Source organism: Chrysemys picta, chromosome 3, assembly GCF_011386835.1.
Source record: "Chrysemys picta bellii isolate R12L10 chromosome 3, ASM1138683v2, whole genome shotgun sequence".
NCBI lineage: Eukaryota > Metazoa > Chordata > Testudines > Emydidae > Chrysemys > Chrysemys picta.
Window position 1 is genome coordinate 208511246 of NC_088793.1, and position 21524 is coordinate 208532769.

At 43.6% G+C, this 21524-nt stretch overlaps 1 protein-coding gene across 10 annotated transcripts in view; it reads right to left on the minus strand.

The window, feature by feature from the left end:
- The window catches only part of ATL2 (atlastin GTPase 2), a 56725-nt gene that overhangs the window by 15786 nt on the left and 19415 nt on the right, over positions 1-21524 (minus strand). For 3 of the 10 annotated variants that reach the window (XM_065589945.1, XM_065589942.1, XM_065589943.1), the window contains exons 2-9: positions 15428-15696; positions 10057-10191; positions 8430-8534; positions 6564-6614; positions 3204-3260; positions 1506-1598; positions 1071-1209; positions 215-342 (exon numbers count right to left, since the gene is read on the minus strand). In XM_065589945.1, coding sequence (XP_065446017.1) covers positions 215-342; positions 1071-1209; positions 1506-1598; positions 3204-3260; positions 6564-6614; positions 8430-8534; positions 10057-10191; positions 15428-15696 — 977 coding nt within the window. Of the gene's footprint in view, positions 1-214; positions 343-1070; positions 1210-1505; positions 1599-3203; positions 3261-5612; positions 5734-6563; positions 6615-8429; positions 8535-10056; positions 10192-15427; positions 15697-21524 lie in introns of those variants that run through there. The other 7 variants (XM_065589944.1, XM_065589947.1, XM_065589946.1 and 4 more) reach the window with 7 other exon arrangements.

Sequence of the window (21524 nt, forward strand, 5' to 3'; positions counted from 1 at the left end):
TCGACCCCCGGTGGCTCGATCGCCCTTAGAGCTGGTCTGGTGGAAAACCATGCGTACCAGTTTCAGTCGAAGTGCTGAAATTGAAGTCACAACTACCTAAAGCTCATCAGTGAGTGGAACCTAGATACTATCCTCTCTTCTTGGGCAACGCATTCTAAAATCAGGATAATTTTTGTAAGGCATGAAAAAATAATTAGTACAAGCGTTTGCCTACCTTAAAATATTCTACAAGATCTCTACAAGTCACCTTGGATCCACTGATCTCTTTCTCTACCAAGTTTTCAGGAGCAAGTAGTAATGGAACCAGATCCCGCAGCTCTCTCTTGAAATCATCATCAATGTCTGGTGGAAATTGAATCAGTCAGAGAAAAAGATGGTACAGCTCAATTTCAAGTAATAATGAGTTTCTTCTCTAGAAACATACACTGACAACAAATCCCTTAAAAAAAAAAAAAAAAAAACAATGCTTCCTGACTCAGAATAATTTGCTTATCCTGAAGAAATATTTAGGGCTTAAAGAAGTTTTACAATAGTTTCCAATTGCCAGAGTAGGGTTTTTCCCTTCATCTATATAGTACTGGAGTAACTAGAATAAATTATTTGAAGATCACTCACAGTATCTTCTCTCAAGTCTCTCTTCCCAGCACATAATTGGTGGGAACTCCACAAGACGCAAGAATTTTTTTTTCTACACCATCCTTTGGCACATTAACAGCTCCTCACCCACCAAAATGTGAGTGGAATTCCTGGGATTCTGCTTGTAAATCCTTTGATTTTAGACACTGCAGAATCCCACCCCTGGCCATCTTGGATAATGTTAAATCTGCAAGGTTACAGCCAACAGCTACCTGAGAACTTAAAAAGCAACACAGAACCAGGAAAAAAATCATCACTTAATTCCTCCATATGTTTAACAACCCAAAAAGAGAATATGCCAATGCACACTTAAGTTTTACCTTTTAACCCCAAACTCTTCAATAAAACCTAGATTTAAGGCAAGTTCTGTGCTACAACAAAACAATGTCAGTGATATATATCCAAAGCAATTAACACAATGAAATGCTTCCTACCATTCAACCTCCCATCAAAATTTGGATTAGTCGCAACTTTAAGACCAGGGTGGGGCAACAGGAAACAGCCAAGGTTGCTGAAACACGAGCGAATATGCTTCCTTACGTTCTGAAGCTCTTCATGCTGGTTTTGCTTTACCTAAAAAAAGCAAAATAAGAATTCTAAATGGCTCTGTGGAGCTGACCGCGAGATTTATAATGGAGTTTAATGGCAGGACGTTTATGAATGATTTAACACAGTCTAGCCTTTTTCTGAACTTCTATAAAACTGTAGATCGTACAAAGGCAATCACTTGATGTCACATATTTAAATATCATTTCTATTACGAGAAAATAGCAAGCAGAAAATATTTAGCCAATCATGTGTAGCTCTCTCAAACACAGAACAGCACCTGAACTAAGGAGCTAGTGTGAGTTCTGTAAGTCGTAACTTACCTGCAATCGCTTTTCTAGAAATTTTTTTCCTCCTTCCAAGCCATACGAGTGTTCATAAGGATAGCTCCAATCTCTAATTAAGAACATTAGTGTCTACACAGAAGAGCACAATAATAACGAATAGTTAATTTAATATTCCTTATAGCAGCAGAAAGTGACAAAATCAAGAATCCTACATCTGCTGCTGGTAATTCAACAAACTATAGCCCCAAACCTGATTAAGCTGAAGACAAGACACTGGTTATTTCTCTGCGTGTTGTGAGTAAGTACAGCCGAAGGAGCACCTTCAAGCTAGCACGTACTTGTGACCTTTGATAGCGAATGGACACTCTCACCTGTTACTCTAGTTTTTCTGTCTCTTGCCAGCCCAGATATAGGAGTGTGATCCTCCCTTCCATCAACTGGAGACATGAAACAGAGCTTATGACATCACTCCCCTAGCAAGAGGGCACTAGCTAGGTACACCTACAGTATCTTGCTGATTTAACTACAAGCCAGGACCTGGTAGAAGAACCAGACAGGGAACAAGGAGGATGTGAAAGGATTTGGAGACACCAAATTAACAGGCAGAGAGAAGCTACAAGGGAACCCTGAGCTCAGGATGTTCACAGTCCCTTGGCGTAAGACTGCCTGGAGTGAGCATGTTCCCACAAAGCACCAGAGCGAGAACACCCATTCGTCCTACAATTTGCTATTAAAAGAGCCACTGGGCTCAAACCCTGGCTGTGTCTCAAAGGTCACTGCTCCAGAATAAGGCACAAAACAGGATTGCCAGACAATAGAATATTGTTGACAACACAGTCTGTTTAGACTTTTAAACTTTAGCATGAACTATCTAAGGGCACCTACGAAGGAAGAAGGAACTTGAGAGGTTCCAAGTCCTCTCACCTCCACAGCCAAATGGAGCTACAGATCCTTATACAGTCCCACATTGAACATTTGGTTCTGTACACGAACACATGTGAGACTCCTAAACTGCTTTCCAGAGGACTTCAACATTGGTGACTAGTGCACAACCCTGAAGAGCGGGGATCTATACTGCCAGTACTCCAAGGAGAGTAAGACCATTTGAAGGACTTAGTGCAAGCTGTTTTGGAAATAGAGTTAAACATAAAAACCCATCACTACCTTAGGAGGACTCAAAAGCTGGGGGCGAGGGGTGTATTAAACTTCATATCTTAAACTCCTTGTCAGATTTCCTTCAGCCTTCCCAGAAAGATTCTATCTAGCCTAAGTTCACTGACATGACATTTCATCAGGCAGATTACCATGGTTTGATTTTTCACACACATCTCACCCAGATCTACACAAAAAGATGACTAGGTTCTCAAACTGTGGGTCGGGACCCCAAAGTGGGTCACAACCCTGTTTTAATGGGGTCGCCAGGGCCGGTTTAGACTTGCTGGGACCTGGGGCCAAAGCTGAAGCCCTGGGCGGCAGGACTCAGGTTACAGGCCCCTCGCCTGGGGCTGATGCCCTTGGGCTTCAGCTTTGACCCCTCCTGCCCAGGGCGCTGGGGCTCGGGCTTTGGCCTCCACACCCACAGCGGCAGGGCTCGGGCGGGCTCAGGATTCAGTCCCCCCTCCTGGGGTCATGTAGTAATTTTTGTTGTCAGAAGGGGGTTGCAGTGCAATGAAGTTTGAGAACCCCTGTACTAGGTAATTATGTAAAAAGGTTGGACTTTAGAGTAAGTATTACCTGAAATGGCTTTTGGTAAATTTCCTCCATAGCAAGTCTTCCATACTCTGTAAACAACTATTAAATGAAACTGTTAAGAATAATGCCATATATAGATTACAAAAATAATCTGTGTTGCCAAATGCTTCCTCTTATCAATGGGAAAATTAATGGCTTCCAATTTTTTACTGAATATTAAGAATAGCCCTGAAGTTAACCCTCGGCACCTGGGGGGTGAGAATACCAATGCTCAAGAAATTGCACTGAGGGAGGAGTATCCGTTCCCTGGCCTCTCAAGGAAGTCTGCACGTCATTCCAGCACAATACACTCCTCTTCATGAAGATTTCCCTTCCACCTTCCTATGGTTCTCCTAGTCCCCCCTATGGTCTCTGAAAAGCCCCCCACCCCACCCCAATAGGCTTCCAGCTTCATTATCCCGATCACCTGGTCTCGCACAGCTGATACCTTCCCACCCTGTGGTTTCCTAAGCTAAAGGAGTCCCCCTGCCCAACCTTTCCATCCAGGCCTCCTTGGGGCAGTCACCATCTGACCTAGCATGCTCCCAACTCCCCCAGGGAGTGCCCCTCCAAAATGCTGCACATTGATTTGGGTTTCTACAAAACACTGCTCATCAGAGGCTTTAGGTTTCTGACATCTCTTACAAATAAAAGCCAATTTAGAATTGCAGCTGCTTCCCCAAATCAGTAAGGACAGACTAACCCTCACTCTAGCCAATGATCTCTACCCACCAGATACCTTTCTCAAAAGCATGGGAAACAGATGCAGCAAGCCCTGAAGATCACCACATTTCTATTTTAGCTTGGGGAAAGGGGAAAAGAAGAGGATCCAGTTTGCACACTTCACCATCACAGTTAGGCAGATATATGGTCTCTCACTTAGAATCACAGGACTTGAATGGACCTCAAGAGGTCTTCTAGTCCAGTCCTCTGCACTCAAGGCAGGACTAAGTATTATCTAGACCATCCCTGACAGGTGTTTGTCTAACCTGCTCTTAAAAATCTCCAATGACAGATACACCTCAACCTCCAGAGCCAACATACAGGCAGCTAACGCAGATCCTTGAACACTGGTATTATATCACAGCAAGAAACTCATCAATAAACAAGCCACTGCCTTTTGCACAAGCTTCAGTTACAGAACTGATTTAAGGCGTAGCTCCGAGTAGTGCAGTAGTCTAAACGAGACGACAAAGTCTTAGATTGCGGTAGCAAAGTGTGCATTCAAGAGAATGATTGCAGTCTCCTGGCCAGGTGCAGATGGAAGAGAACTACCCTATGCACTGCTGCTACGTGATCCACCAGCAGCAACAAGGCATTAGACCTCAAACTCTAGTAACAAATAGCACACACCCTTAATTTCATCTTCTCTTCTGGCTGCTTCCATCATCCTACCAACATCACTCATCTTATATGGCTTGAGCTTTCAGCCAGCTTGTTGGTTCAATGCGAGTAAGAGACAGCTGGAGGTCATCAATACAGTGAAGATACACAGTAGTCTTACGTCTCCTTACTAGCCCCTCTAGTGGACCCATGTACACGTGAGAGGAGTAGGGAAAGAGATGGCACCCGGTGGAACCCAACGCAAGAGCACCTTTGGCACAGAAGAGCACTTATGCAAAACTAGCCTCTGGAGCCTCTCAAAGACCGGAATGAAACCACATTTGGGAGGCCCCCAGTCTACTTCCATTGATCATAAGGTGGCGTTGATTTGGCTGTAAACTCTGGCAGTATCTAATATAAACATGAGTACTTGTGGCACCTTAGAAACTAAGGTGCCACAAGTACTCCTGTTCTTTTTGCGGATACAGACTAACACAGCTGCTACTCTGAAACCTAATATAAACATGGATACCCGGGACCTACTCCAGCCACCACGTCACTCTGGAAGGGGATAGGCCCATAAAGTGGACATTAGAGGGACACAGCTGGTGCTGCCAAGTACCCAAACAAGGACCTAGGACAAGCCACAGATTCTATTTCCATAATATAAGCATCTTCCCACCCCCACCTCAAGTCCACAGGACAGAAGAGCTGGGGGAGGAGACACTGCCCATCAACCCCAAACTACTTCCTCCAACCTGTGACTGCATGGGTCTCCTATCCCCCTTTCCCAACTTCATCCACCAGGCAGTCCTTCCCCCCCACCCCAAAATCATGAATCTCACCCTCAACTATTAGAGAAAGTTCCCACCCCACTCAAGTCAACCCCAAGGTTGACAACTGGAATCCAAAGTACCAAGGCCACCTGGGAAATCAGAGTTTCCCTTTAACCTCTAAGAAACTGTCCAGTTCTTTTGCTCAGCTTGCACTCTGAAAGTTCAAACAGTACGAAGCACTTAGGTATTAGCTGTGAAATGCATTTGAAAAATGTCTAATTATAAGCTGGCTCCTACTGTTGGCAGCTGTCACCTTTTGCGAAGCTGAATGTGTCGGGGAGCCTGGTACCAGGTGATGTGTTAACCAGTTTCAAGCTGTGGCAGGGGCCATGGTCTGAGCAGCTGGAGATGGGAGACAGAGGTTTGGCTAACACAAAAGCCAGTCTCTCCGGGACTTCAAATTTATTTGAAAGAGACCAGGCTCGTGTTCCATGCACAAAACCAAAACCCAGCAACCTCTGGCCACTCTCGCCTCACGTGACTTAGAAAGAAGAAAACGCAGGTTACAAACAGGACAATTCTTCCATCTCTTGGACAGCTTCTTGTCTTTCTACAGTCTTGCCCACACTAAAAAGGTGTGCCACTTTAACTAGATTGGTGTCGTTAAAGCAATTCAACCCCCATAATGTGAATACACTTATATTGGTGTAAATGCAGTTAAACTGCATCCACACTAGGGCTTGTACTGGTAGAACTATTTCAGCAAAATAAAGCAACCACTATCTAAACACAATTACACCAGTACAAATTTCAAGTGCAAACTAGCCCGAAAGTTCCAAACCTTAATCAGACACAGCTGTGCTTAACAGTGTCCCAAATTGGCAGCGCCTCTCTGAGCCAATTCTGACTCCTGCTGGAATTTAACTAAAATAAATCAGTCCCCTATTGTTTGGTTTGGCAGACCCTCTGCTCAGCAGCATTGCTGGGCAGACGTGCCTCTTAGCCAGGGAGCTCCCTCCCAGGGAGACAGACTTTCACACCCCATCACACTAACCGCCTTTGCTTTACCAGTACCTTAATTGTTTTTAAAAAGATCGTGCTTACAACCAGTTGAAAAAAATAGATCTAATCTGATCCAAAAGTTGTTTACAATCCCTTAAATAGGGTTCCTAAAGTTTCAAATCGCAAAATAGGGAACGGAAAAATTCTAAGAGGACAGCACTTCAATAAAAGCCATTATTAAGTAAACTCAGTTTATATTTACCTGCAAATGTTGGAGATCATCTTCTTGAATGTTCTGGGACAAGTTGTAAACCTGTAAGAGATATTGCAGTTCCAAGACTTTTAGCAGGAGAAATGTTTATTCTTTATTTTTCTGTAACATAGATTTAGTCTATAGTGGCGAACTTGAGTATTCACACCAGCTCTGCTGAGGTCTGAACAGCCAACGGTCACTATTTAGGCAAAGTGGTATCACGTACTCCATTTTCAAACGTGCCACCTGGGCATACCAACTACTTTGGATGTAACTGCTGTTCGGGGTGATTAGTTTCCTAATCCTAGCTCGTCAGAGTTCTTTCAAGAGTGAATGAGCTGCAAAATATTTTTTTTAAATTTGCTCAACACTCCCCCTTAGTTGAGTAAGAGGGGCACACATTTAGCATTAGCAGTTCGAAACTCACCTTCCTCTCTAGCCCCAACTCAGATTGCTTGGGGCAGGGATAGGGGATGCCCCAGCACATGCTATTGTGGTAATGTTGCATCAGACAGAACCCCACTGGTGGTGGCCCACATAGAGTTGGATAGTTCTCTGCTATATATTGCCTGATTTGCAAAGTTCTGTTCCTTTGCTTTTAAATATCCCAATTGACATAAAACTTCGCCAACATGGCCAATAAATCATTACCTCTCCTGAGGCCCCTGAACTGATGAGACAGTGCCAATGCCGAATGCTGAGGCATAACTCAAAGAAGAGTTAGTGATCTATGGCTAGATTTGAAGTCATACAAGCCCGGGGTCAGGAGAAAAGGATAAGATAATGTACTAAATGCCTGGTATCGTGGAAGGTCAGCATAGTATTTCAAGGTTGTTAGAATGCTTTGAAATTTACCTTTAATTAAAAAAGTGAAACCCACAAAACAATCTAAAAGTTTGTGGTATATTATTATTTGTAACAAGCAAGATTACTTCAACAGAAAGGGAAAAGTATCATTCCCACCCCCAAAAAATTTTACTTAGTGAAACCGACTATACACAAAGTATCAAATGCACAGATTCCTGTTTGTATGGGTCTTTTGGACAGCAACAATGAAGAAAAAAGCCAGTTAAAAACAGACAAGACTGTAAAGGCATAGAAGGTGACGGGGGGGACTCCAGGGCAAACATATAGTATCTCATTTTTTAAAAGTGGACTAGATTTCAAGTTGACAGTGTCTCTTTAAACATAGCTACAAGAACTCATTTTCTATTCTTAAATGTTAAAAGTGGGTAATAAAAATTATAGTGTGTTTTTTCCCCTCATGACTTAAAATTTAATCAATAGATTTAGAAGATACCTTTGAAGGGTATTGTCATCTCCTGAGAGGCGGGATTCTCTATATGCCTGTATTTCTTAACATAGGCATAAACAAAGGCCTACATTTTCAAGAGTTACAAACGAATGAGTGCCCAATTTGATACTCCTTAAAAAAACCCGGTCATTTTTGAAAATTTAAAACAACCTCAAAATAGTATTCAAGAGACATACTGCAAGAAGTTTGTAATAAATTTTACAGTAGCAGCAGTAGTGCATTTAAGAGGTTATTGTGGCTGGGTCAGCCCCCCCTTTGTAAAAGATAGGCTATTTAGCAATTTTTGCCATGCATCTTTGTGGAGGTATCCCTATATTTTTTTTAATCAATTTGGGATTCCCCTAGTAGAATCTGCAGCGCAACAGAACTAGGGACCTGTAACAGGGGTAGTGCTTAGGTAAAGATCCAAAGAGAGATTCAGCTGCAATACTCTAAATGAGCTGTGGAAATTTAAAAGGTCTGCCTATTCTTTTTTTAAATGTGACTAAGATATATTTTTAAGATGTCTTCTAAGCCAAAGAGGTTTAAAAGCTGCCATTTATCAGCACAGCTATTCTCACCTGGACAGAACTCGTCATGGTGCTCAGAGCAAATACCGTCGCACAGTCTTTGATAGTGGATTGGCTATCAAAGGCACCTTGGGTATCCATAAGGAGTACAGCCACCTAAAGATTTTTAAAAAGCAGCAACAATTAACCAAGATGTTATGGTTTCACCTCTAGGCTGCTGGGTCAGATCCAGCCCAGGTAGTGGAAGTCGTTGCCCCTCTGATGACTCATTAAAACCAAGTTGACAGTCTTACTTCAGCTCCCAGTAGACAGATGTCCACGACTCAAACCACTACCAAAGAGTGACCCTTTTACTGGCATTCTGCAGAGGCCAAGGATAGAATACACAGATACAGAGTTAGCCTCTCCCCCTGAAGTCTCCTCAACCATGACCAATGAGGCACTCTTACAGGGCACTGTAACAAAGCCGACCCTTACAGTTGACTGTGACACACCAGAAGACTTCAGTTTCTGGGGCTAGCAATCCAGCACCTTTCATGAACACTAGATGTGTGATAAAGCTTACGTCAAGAAGATATGAAGCAATTAAACATTTTCTGAAGGAAAACTAGCTGTTTCCTACTAAGTAAGTTGACAATTAAGTGATGAAACAGTGAAGTAGTCCCGACTCCAAGACACTTCTGTCTGATCCCTTAGATCTTTGAAATAGATTCAGATTTCTTTTTCTTTCCGTTATAAAAGATAGGAAAAAAAGAACACATGGGTAACATTACACAAGCTGCTAGAGACAAGATCCCACACTTTGACCATTCTGCAATCACAGAATCAGTCAGCTAGCCCTGACTTAAAAATCATGGAAGTTACAGAGGCAACGCTATACAACTCGGGATGTAAGGTTCTTTCTAACATTCACTGAGGCCACCATCTACTTAAAACTTGTAACATTATCCAGCCAATGACGCTGCCAACTCTCCCTTTGGGCTCTAGCAGTGCCATGCTTATGAAAAATATCAGTCAAGAGCTCTGGGAGGCAGGCTTAAGAAGATTTAATCCTTGTTATCAGCAGCCACTGCATATTTCACTACACAATGCAACTTGTGAACCCTTTGCTTTGAAGAGATTATACATAAAACTTAGATCTCAAGAAGAACCTCACATCCAGAACGGTTCAGAGAGGGATCAACAACTTCCACGTACACTTAAAGCCTGGCATTCAGGTATTCTGTGGCCATTCCACTGGAGCCTAACTGCAGACTACGACAGCGTCCCATTTTTGCAGAATTCACTAGCTTTTTCTGCAGAATACTTCCACTTTCCAGAGCATTTGGCTATACAGCACTGTCAATAGCAGTCACTTCTAGAAAGCCTTCCAGGATAGCCACAAAGTATCTGAACAGCAACACAGTAGCAAATTATATATTTATTTTAAGAGGATCTGATTTTGGCAAAAGGCTTTGGAGCAAGGCTAGAATTTCTCCCTCTCCTCCCCTCCTGTACCCCACCCCGTCTCATAAATAAGTAGAAATTTTATTTAGAAACTATTAGGATTAATACAAAGAGAGGGTGACTAGAGTATTTGACCACTTAAAAAGCAAACATTATAACCAAATTCATGAAGGCAACAAAAGCTAAGAGGTTATAAAGAAGAATGAGTCCATTTAGCCATAGAAATATTTACCTTCGTCCCATCAGACTTGTCAATTACAAACACTTCACTCCAAATCTGAATGCCAGTTGTTTCTCTTTCACATCCACCTCTCCATGTAAATCCAGTCAATGGCTCGTTGTTCCCACCTATCCAACACGAGGAATTCTGTTAAGAGAAAGGCACAAACTTACTCAACAGCAAGAGGATCACTTGTAGGATGGTATTTTAGCACACTTCCATATACTTCTCTGGTTTCTTAGAACAGGCTTTCAAGTTACAAAAAGCATTAGAAAAAGAGGTTGCTCAGCTGTACTGGGAGTCTGAGGTAACTGCTTGCAGAGATGTATGCTCCTGTGGTGCGCCGACTCTGTGTCTTAACTGCTTCCCTCGAGAAAGCTTTGGCCTTTAGGCTTGTGCACATACCCCCCACCCCCATAAGGGGCTGCAACCCACAGTTATTTCCTAGAATGAGAGAATCGTAGGACTGAAAGGGACCTCAAGGAGCCATCTAGTCCAGTCCCCTGCACTCACGGCAGGACAAATATCAAACCATCCCTAACATGTCTTTGTCTAACCTGCTCTTAAATTTTAACTTTATACCTTTAACTTCAGAGTGGGGATGGAGAGTGGGTCATATGGATATGCACAGAACACCTCAAACGAACTACAGAAAGACTCATTACCTGTACCATTTTGAGTACATCCACTGCTGCAATATTTAAAACACCTAATTCACTCTAGAAGGGGCTGAATAAGGGAAATCCAACCTCACGTCCCTAAAAACATTTGGAGTCTACATCCACTCATCAGGAAAATAGGTCCCCCCCACACACACACACACACACCAGGTCCCACAGCAAGAGAGGAAATACAAGATCCTCAAAAGGCAGACTACTAGAAGAACCCAAGAAGAAAAGGACAATGGTAGTGACCAGCAAGTGGTCCACAAGCCAGTTTGGAAGTTGCTGTCTAGGCAATTCCTAATGGGTTTCAACCCGCCACGGTAATACTCAAGAGCTCACTTTTCAATGAATTTATGAGCTAGCATCTCCCAGTAGTGGTCATGATTCAGGGAAGTAAATTGTCAAGAGTGTGGCATAGGTAGAAGTCAGAAGCTACCTTAGAAAAAAAAATTATGGCGGGGACGGTCTCGCTCTATCCCTGCAAAAACCGTACCAGAGCTAGCTGGCTAAAGATAGCGATGAAGCTGCACAGGCTGGCTGCTTGACCACGTATCCAGGGTCCTGGCTGGGCCTGTACGTGGGCCGCTAGCCTGTGCTCTTGCAGCATCACTCTCATTTTTAGCAAGCTAGCTCAAATGACGACAACAAGTGCTGCAATCACACCTCCAGCGCAGACATTCCCTAAGAGCAGATTTTTCTCTATCCCACCACTCTGCCATGTTGGGTCTCTGACGTGGCAGCTGTTTAACAGGTCTCAACAGCAGCAGCCAGCTGCTCAATGCAGGAAATGAAGAATATGTCTAAGTGAAAAGAGCCACGGCATCTTTAACCATGGCTAGTAGTTTGAGGCCACTTTGTCTCATCAATAAGGCTGAGAATACAGCCCTTTTGACTTCTATCATAGGGCTTTAGGTCAGTACTGTCTGAGGCAAGAGTGTCACCAATGTCTTTCTGCAGCAGACGTGTATTCCTTCAGAGCCTTCATCCAAATAGTGACCAGTCTTACTTGTGAGACCTGACTCTTGCACTAACACGGTAAATTAGGTGCAGACCATTTCACAGATGTAATGTGTACCAATTGTCTAGAATTGGATATATCTTGAGGGTTTGCCACGCCAGATCAAACCATCTGGCTACTCCAGTATACCGCATCCAACCAGCCGTTCTTCAGAGGAATGTAAACACCATCTCCCACCCTATGGTGCATTTAATTAGTTGTACAAGGGTGTGTAGGAGGGATCATAGTTAGCCATCCCTTTTTAAAATCCAGATACAGCTTTGGTCTGACCACTACAGAATAAACAAGACAAACAGGGTGGAAAGCTCCATATTAGATCTAAACACAGAGGAAAAGACCCAAACCAAACCCACATAGTTTTACTTACACAGCACTATTGGGCATACAGATTAATATGAGATAATGAGGTCAGGGATATGGAAAAGCTTACACTCTGTAAACTGTGACAATATCTTGCTCTCCTCCCCAAAATGCTGATTAATCAGCACATCTGCCATTATTTTAAAGCAGAAAATAGTTTTGACAGCAGCAATTTGAAGTGGCCTAGGATTGAGTGTCAAGATTTAGGATGAAATCTGGTTCCCTTGAAGCCAATGTCAAAACACCTCATCAACTTTCGTAGGGTCAGCATTTCACCCTTAGATTACTTTTTAAAAAGGCAACAATTTACCCTGGTTCTCACGATCAAGGACTGATGAGCGCACAGCAGAATGCCTTTGAGGCCCCCTAGCATGAAGCAGTTAATTTTGTATTACATATTGTGTCTACTATCCATGGGACATGGCTGTTCAAGATCACTGTTCAGTGAGCAGATGAAAGATACTTGAACACATGTGCACTGGTGTTAGTTTATGTAAGTGCTGATACGTAGATTACAAGTTTGTTTTCTGTAACTGAAATCTAGAAAACATTTAATTGCTCTTAATTGCAGTTAAAACTTTGCCACTCTTTCCCTTACTTAATTCAATGTCTGAATTAATTGAAGCCATTTTTCTTCTTTTTAAAGGCCACAAGTTGAAACAACAAACAGTCAAAAATTACAAGTATTATGCAATCATGCTTTTTTGAAGTCTGAAATATTGTTCTGATCCCTGGTCACTCTTATGAAAAATGTTTTGCCATGAATTAAGAGGCCAGGAGATTAGACAGTCCATTTGATCCAAAGCTATTGCTAAGCCACACTTCCTGCTATTTTAGCAGAAGGCATTAGTATAGCAACATGCTTCTAGCAGACAGATATTTGCTAGTTCAAATTGCCAATGCTGGTATTCATTTTGGAAGGATGCCCTAAAACAGTGTCTATGTAGACAGTATGTGAGCAACAATCACTCAACATCTAATGCAAATTTTTCTTTTTCCTGGAAAAGTCAAAGGAAAAGCCATATAGCATGCTGGCCCACATCTACACTACCACATCCTCAAGGTCTCTCTTGCAGAGTAAAGGCGGTGAGGGGATTCCAGCAGCTGTGGGGAGAGGATCTTCATTCCCCCTCCCAAGTGAAAAGGGGTTAGCAGCCTCTGCTCTGGGGTATTTCCCCAACTTCACAAACAAGGCCTGGGGATTTTGACTTCCCCTTGGGCCAGGCAAAGAGGTGAGTGAAATTAACAGGACAGTCAGTTTTACTGCTGTATTTCGATAACTTTGGGCGTCAGCAGCATTGTCAAGACTCATGAGTTTCATACTGCTGTTCAGAAGAGCTGTGAGCAGCAGCGGCAGTATTGGGACTATTCACTGAGAAGGTTGAAAACCCCATCTGACACTAAAAGATTTACATTTGCAGAGTCCCCATCCCACCACGCTCACAGTAGCCAAGATGTCATGTCACTTCATCAGACACCTACTGGCCAGTGGATCTTTGGGTCTTTATTGTAAAGACCATGGAGCAGGGTGCAAAATCCAAAAACAGATCCAAGGACCACACCGCCACCACCATGCCGCCCGCCATGCAGCAACTCCAGCCTCTGTGGAAAGTCAGGACTGGAAGACAGCAGACAGAGGACTTAGAGGAACACTGGACTGGACCCCTCCTGCACCTCCACCCCCCAGGTAGGATTCAGGGCCTGAGCCAGCCACCCACCACAGACACCCTGCGTGCCCCGCTGGCACTTGGAGTTACCCCTTGAGTCCTCCCGCAGCGACTACGGGTGTTTTAGGCTGTTTCTGCCTGGCAGCACCAGCATTTGTCCAGCTGAGCCTGGGGCCGTGGCCAGGCCAGGCCATCGACATGGAAGGGTGGCATTGCTCTTGGCGAGTTGCCATGGCAGACAGGCTTCCAGGGGGCAGTGTGGCACCCTCAGATCATCGGGTTTGGCAAAGTGTGTGTGGGGGGGGAGAAGGGGGTATGTTGGGGGAAGCAGGGAGAATATATCTTCAATGCTTACAGTTGGTTCTCAAAGGAGGGGGATGGTTTGGGCTTGTTTTACAATCCATTTGGGCTTGTGGTTTTAGAAAAATTTGGCAATGCTTAAGTCCAAGGACAGCAGTCTGATAGGAAAACACTCCAAGCAGCAACTGGCAGAGAACTTGATTTCTCACTTGGGTGTGGTCCCTCATCTTCACGTAGTCCTCTGACTAACAGGTGTCTGGTAAGATTTTTCAGGTCCTTTGTATGAAGGGAGTGAGAGAGGGGGGGAGCAAGTGCTAGATACGATCTTAAAAGGAGGAGAGCTGCCAGTCAATAGAAGTAAAATGCTATCAGCCAGCTCTTTGGAACTGGTTTGATAGGCATTCGAGGCTATAGTCTTAGTCCACCTTCTCCACAAATCTGTCTTCTTGCATGCCGCACCTTATACATACAGTATTCTCCCCAAACTCATCTGGAAGCCACTACCCTGTCTCAAATCCTTCCTCCATGCCAATTTCTGCTGTGACACCAACAAGAAGTTAACCTAGCCACTGTAAGAAACCAAGATACTTACAAAGAATATCTGAAAACACTTCAGAACTGAAGACCAGTATTACTAGTGCATCACACACGTCATAGCTTCTGTCAGCTGTGCTCACCACACCCAGCAGGGGCTCCATGCATTCTCCATTCCTCCCCATAAGCTCCCTGTGGGCCACCCCGCCATCCCCCTTCTATTTCAGGACCTGAAATGCTGTGTGTCCCTTTTCCTTCTTCCTCCCTCACATGGCAGAGGTCTGTGTGCACCCCTATTCCTCCCGTGCCTCCCCCCATATCAGGATACCCTATTCCCTCCCCCCCCCCCCCATCCGCTGCCATTATTCTTTCTGACTAGGAGAGAAGTGATTCAGGGTGTTCACAGCGGAGATGAGATAGAGGCATTGTTATGCTGCAAGGAATTAACAAGCATCATCAACCAAGTCTTTGAGACAATTGCAGCGGTGCTTGCAGCTGTGCTAATCTGATGGCCATACTCCATTTTTCCTCTTTAGGTTCCCATAAAATCAACAGGGTTCTGGTTATTGATGCCCAGACTATTCCCTGAAATACTCAAATTGACTGGAGGCTGTATTCAAATGTTATCACATTACAGAGAAATGCCATCATGATGACTGTAAGGCCTCCACCAACTTGACGCCATGTCAATATTTCTGGAGTCAGAAGGGCAGGGTTGTTTTGTTTTTGTTTTTTTATAAAGAGAAAGTATGGTATATAAACAAGATCGCCAAAGCAAAGAGCTAGCAAATTAGGTGGTATCTTATTTATTCCTGCAGGAAGAGTCTTCAACTACTCACCTTGTTGTACATATATCTAAGCATGAAGTCCAGTAGAAACGATTTCCCTTTGCGGAAAGCCCCTGCTACAGATACTACTACTATATTGAGATCTTTTATGTGTTCCTGAAGCAAAATGTTCTCCAATGCCTCTTCATCAAGTTCAAAGTTATGGTCATCTTCATGTGCAAGAACAATTTGTATAGGGCAAGGTGTCTTCAAATCTGCTTCATCTTCCGAGTTAACCAGGGCATCAGAGTCTACCAGGGCATCCTCCTCCGAACTCTTATCTAGAAATTAACATTTGAAAAGACAATTAGTGAATCAAGCTAAACATATAACACTTTTCTGAATTCCAATAATGCAATTACAGGTCACATACTTTTGCCAGATCTGAAGAAGAGCCCTGTAGCTCGAAAGCGTCTCTCTCACTAAAAGAAGTTAGTCCAATAAAGGATATTACCCCACTCACCTTGTCTCTCTAATACCCTGGAACCAACATGGCTACAACACTGCACATATACTTTTTCCATGGTTAATTTGATGACGCATGGGTCAAGGCATTATCATATTGCTATGAATGATGACTTTGCAGGTATTGTAAGTTGTCTTGGGCCAGTTGTCAGAATTAATTATATTCTCCATTTCACATGGATCTTGTCCCCAACGGCACAAGTTCTCTGACACAGAAAACTGTCTATTTTTATGAGCTCCATATGTAATACGCTGCGGAGCAGCATCTGTATCTTAGCACCTCAACTTTCTTTCAATTGTAAAGGAGTCTCGCATTCCAAAATTATCTTTTCAGCATTAATATTCTGAAACCCTCTCTAAGACCTTTGGAAACGTAGCTTCTGTCACAAACAAGGATCTTTGCTACCTCTTCTCACTTAAATAAAAATTCAATTTTTATGTTAATTTCTATGTTAAAGGAGGACATAAAACTTATTTTTAGAACACTACTACATTTCCATTGACAGAAGATTGACAGTTTTGGTTACCAAATTGTACTAACTTAATATTACCTAGTGTTTCACAGAGGTATACTGAAAAAGATTGTGTGCTGAAATTTATGAACTCCAATTCCAACACAACACTGATTTTAATTATTAAGTATATTGGGAAGTTTGCATTTTCAACGCTGCTTGTTAATAATAAGCTAACATTGAACATACAGAGCTAGAATCCATTTTAAGAGAACACAAAGTAGTAGGCAAGATAAATTTATGCACTTATCCTAAAATATATTTAGATGGGCATGCAAAATGCAGACGTGATTTTGCCCCACTTGAAATTAAGTGTCTTGAATGAAGCATTAATAAGATGGCCTTTTCAAGGTCAAGGATTTAGAAACAACTTCTCTTTTTTGAGCGGACAATTCTTCCTGGCCTAGCAGAGAATAATGGCCACCACATCTTTGTCACAGTTTCACATTATACAGACACACAGACATTAATAGCAGCAAGTCCCAACTTAGCCTTGAAAGCACCAAAATTGGCCTTCTCCATCACAGGGTGCTAAGAGTGCTACAACCCAGGTCAACCTCAAACTTTCATTCAGATTCCCCTGCAAGTGAAGAAAGTCAAGACTAAGTATTCCCAATACTGTATAAAAAGCCCAAACAGAAAACACATCTTTAAGATTCTCTAGAAAAGGGGAGAAGGCACAAACTTTTGTTGATCCTTGAAAATTCATCTTAACATTTATCCTTGAGCACTACAATTGAAGATCTAGCAAAAGTTGGAGATTATCTCCTTTAAATATTCATGTCAATATGCAAGGACTTATTCAAAACTCCAATGTGCAAATCCATTACGTGGGCACACAAGGCATCCCTGATTTCGATTGTGCATGTGGATCCAGCAGCAGTCAGCACAGGTTCACTGTCTGGTTGTGTGCACTTATGCAGAAATCTGGCAGTGTCTTGAGTCCACTCCTGGCAAAAAGATCCCCCTTCTCCATGCAGACAGTGTGCAAAACACAGCAAGCCGCAATAATGCAGACTGTACTGACTACACTGGCATCCAAACGGTTTTGAAGGCAGCAGGAATGGATTTCAAATGCATATTCCACCACCATTCTACAGTCACTGGGTCTGCAGCTTACCCTTCTTTTGCCAGGTCCTCTGAAACCATGGTATGGATTCATAAGCTATGGCAACAATGGGTAAGCAGTGTCCCCTAGAGTAACAGCGGGGACAGTGTTCCATTTATAATGAAGGTAAAGTCCCCATCTCCAGCACTCTGGTATATGCCCCCTGCCAGTGCATCCCACGTTAGTGTCCATGAACCTGCCTAATGACGGAGTCATACACTTTGTGGTTTATGTACTTGTGCTCCTTGTGGAGGGCAATCTATATGCATGGATCCGATCGATGGCCCCGGTGCAGGTTGGAAAGCCCATTCAATCAAAGCCTGCAAATATTTCAGGAACACCTGTCATGCCCACCACCTTTGGGTACATCGTCCTGATCGCTTTACAAACTTCTGTCACAATCCTCACCATTTATTTGCCAACTTCAAACTGGTTAGCCACAGACCTGTAGCAGTCTGGGGTAGCCAGCTTCCAGATTGCTAAAGCTACCCACTTCTGCACCAGGAGGGCCTCCCTCAAGTGGGTGACTGGGGACCGGAGGGTAGGGGCTAACTGATCACAGACCCCCAGAAACATCTGCTTCTTCCTTCGGAAGTACTGGATCCACTGATAGTCATCCCAACATGACTGTGTGATCCCAGTAGCCTGTGCTGGTGGCCCTGCTCCAGAAGCGCCAGTCTACGCAGGTGGAATCTGCAGCTAAAGCAACAGGCATGAGCAGCATCAGCGGGGTCGCAGCTGGCACATTAGTGTGCCCCTTTGAGAGGTGTCTTTAGCAGCTCAGAAAAGGCCAAAATGTCCACCAGCATCTTGCAGATGCCCCACCTGTTTTCCAAGTTAGGACAGAGCATTAGGTAGAGAAGTTCTTCCACTGGGGCAGGATCCATGTTGGCTCTGGCTGCTGAGAGTGCGCGGACACAAACTGGCTCGTCCGAATGTGCTGGCAGGCCAAAGCCACCCAAAACACTGTCATTCAATTCTGGTGGGACAGACAGACAAGTTCTCCCACAGCCCACTATGAAACAAGCCCCAGAGCAGCTTCAGCAGGCAAGGGCACTAGGAATCCTTGTATATGATAATATATGGCCACAGACGCTGAATTTCTGACGCAGGTCTGCGTACTGCTGTATGGACGAGCCAGCATGGTCATTAGGGTCAGGTTTTCCAATGCAGTGTGGATGCTCAAGCATGGACTTGGAAACACTGAGTCTGCAGGTGTGGGTCACACAGACCTGGCCTTAGGGTGCTGTGTTGACATAACCATAGACATCAGTACTCACTGCATGTTCCACTGGTTCCCAGTTTGCTTAGATACAGCCCTAAGTGATTTAGGACCTGACTCATTTAGCACCACATGCCCCTGGTGTGGTGGTTGTGAACAGCTAGAAAAGTCTTGCTGCATGTCCCTGTAGTTAGCGTGCTCAGGATGGGCAGCAGGTACTACTTGGATTTGTTTAAAAGAATCATTCCAGGGATCATTTGAGGGTTGACACCAATTTGCTTCTCCTTTCCCACTAGAAGTGTGTTGAGAGACGGCTCGCTATGCCACACCAACAGGGCTTCTGAACACAGGCATGATCCTATTTCCCTCTCACTTTAAGTGACACCTGGTGGAATACCAGGTCCCTATAGGCTCTGGTTTGCCCTAATCTCCAGATGATTTGTGTGTAGCTGTAATTCACAGAGAAAGCAAGCGTCTTGGGTGTGAGGCTCTCTTGACTGGGTTTAGTCAAACCATAATAATGCGCACTGCGGTCATTCCAATTTGAGCTGAAGGAACGTGGAAGTCCAGATCCAACTGACAGTCCAATGATAATCTAAATCAAGCCCAGAAGGTAGAGTTCTCCCATCACCAGGATGCAATGCAGCAGGTACTCGTATGAGTTGCTTTCACAGGTACCTCAGGATCCAGTGACAGCTGTCACTTGTGGGGACAAATCATTAGGTATAAACAAATGATGCTGCCACCATTTGACTCATTGATAGCAGAATCCTAGCCAACATCTGCTGGTTCTGACAAGTCATTTCTGGCAGGCCTACAGTATCCTGGATCCTGCTCTCAGACAGGGACACCTCTGAGTAGAGCTCCTATGCATTCCAATGGTTTTGTGGCATAGTAAGAGATTCAGTAGTTTACCACAAAGCCTAAAGACTCCAGTGGCATGATAGTGACCATTCGTCTGATTCTTGGCAAGAGCTGTCTATTGTTATCCAGTTCTAAGAACACATGCACTCCAGTCTATGAAAATAAGAAATTTCTGCTTCCAAGCATGTGAACACATGATGTCTCATGGCCCACTTAAATAAAAAAAGGGTAGTACTCAGTTTATAGTTCTGAAAAAAGTCTTTCAAAGCAGTGGGGAACAGTCAAGTTCCTGCCTGGAACCTCATTTTCCCTTGAAGGCTCTACACTTCATTTTGAGCACCCTGCATCAGTACCTCCCTCAGCTCTTACAGAAATAAGCTTAATGGATAATTACCACAAGGCTCTTTCTCCTCTTAGCTTTCATAGCAACAGAATGATCTTTAAAACCTTTCTACTTACAGTCCCAAGATTAACTGAATTTCACAGGAAACATGATATTGTCTTCATTCCATCAACAGAAGATGATGTGCAAACTTTAGAAGTCGGGCAGATCCTAGGATATGAGTCTCAGATTTCCTCAACTCCTATAACTGTGCATATTTTCTGGGTCTTGATAGAGTCAAAGCTAAATAGTTCTTGTCCTATATCAAAGATGAGTATTGCAGAGAACACCTGTTTAAGTTAGTGTTAGCGCCTATTCCACCAGGGATCTATAAACAGAGTTTGTCGCATAGCACTCTAGAGCCAACTCTTTACACCTATCCCCACAGCACTGTTGAGACGTACTTGCCTATTTGGACATTGTATTCAGTTTTCCAAGTTCAGTAGTAAGGTCTGGCCTAGTTTCCGCAGCTAGTATTTTCCACACAACTGAGTACTAGTACTATTAGGCATAGCTACAGGAATTTAAATTGGAGGCATACACAAAAAAAGATTTAGTTTCCTACCTCAAAACTCAACTCTGGGAATGGGCCCATCAAGTATCATTACTTAAGAGTTTGCGTTTACAAAAGTTAATTCTAACTAAGTCAGGACTAAAGCTGAGCAAGATACTAAAGTTGCCAGCTTGAGTTTGCAACATGGATGAGATCTGGAACAAAAATGCACTTGGGGGAAGTGAGGGGGGTGTTCCTCCCCCCACCCCAAAAAATTGTTTTTTGGCTTGGTATAAGTGAGGGGGAGATTATCCAGCTGCATTTGTCTGCTGAAAGGCCTTGGCTACCAGCAGGTCTTGAAAAACTTACCAAACATCTACTAGCCAGATGGAGATATAAAAGACAAGGGTAAGAGTCCATTCATCAGCGACGTGAAGGAGCACCAAACTGATGAAAAACCAATCTTCAGTGTTTTCTCTGGACTATGCTTAGACCTCTATCTTCTCAGCCTCTGGCTTGTAATATCTTACAAAAATCGGAAGTAGAGCCCTGCAGTGGGACTGGGATCCCGTAGGACCTGATGCCATAACAGCAGGAATAGGTGGGAATGGGATTTTAAAAAGTCCTGCGCAGGGCTCTAATCTGAAGCGCCACACTTACACACCACAGATGCACAACAGAAGGAGGAATTTTGTCTCTTCTATCCCCACAAGCCACATGGCTGTCATAAGGAGGGCCAGGACGGACAGAAGAGAAGTCATCTCAACTAGTGTAACTCTTCAACCAGCCTTTTTTTTTTTTTTTTTTTTTTTAAAGTGGTGTGGGGAGGGGAAGTGTCTTTTGCCTCAGTGAATAACTCCAATGCCTGCTCATAACTTTTCCAAACAGCAAATGGATGTTCTTGCCAGTGTCAAGCTGCCCATGCAATTCTAAATAGCCACAGTGAACTAGAACAGTGTGCTTTGCAAAGCTATAGAACAGTGGTGGCACCATCGCTACTTGCAGACTCAAGGAGGAGATGCAGAATCAGTTTGCATATGGACAGTTCTCTCCTCTCCTCAGG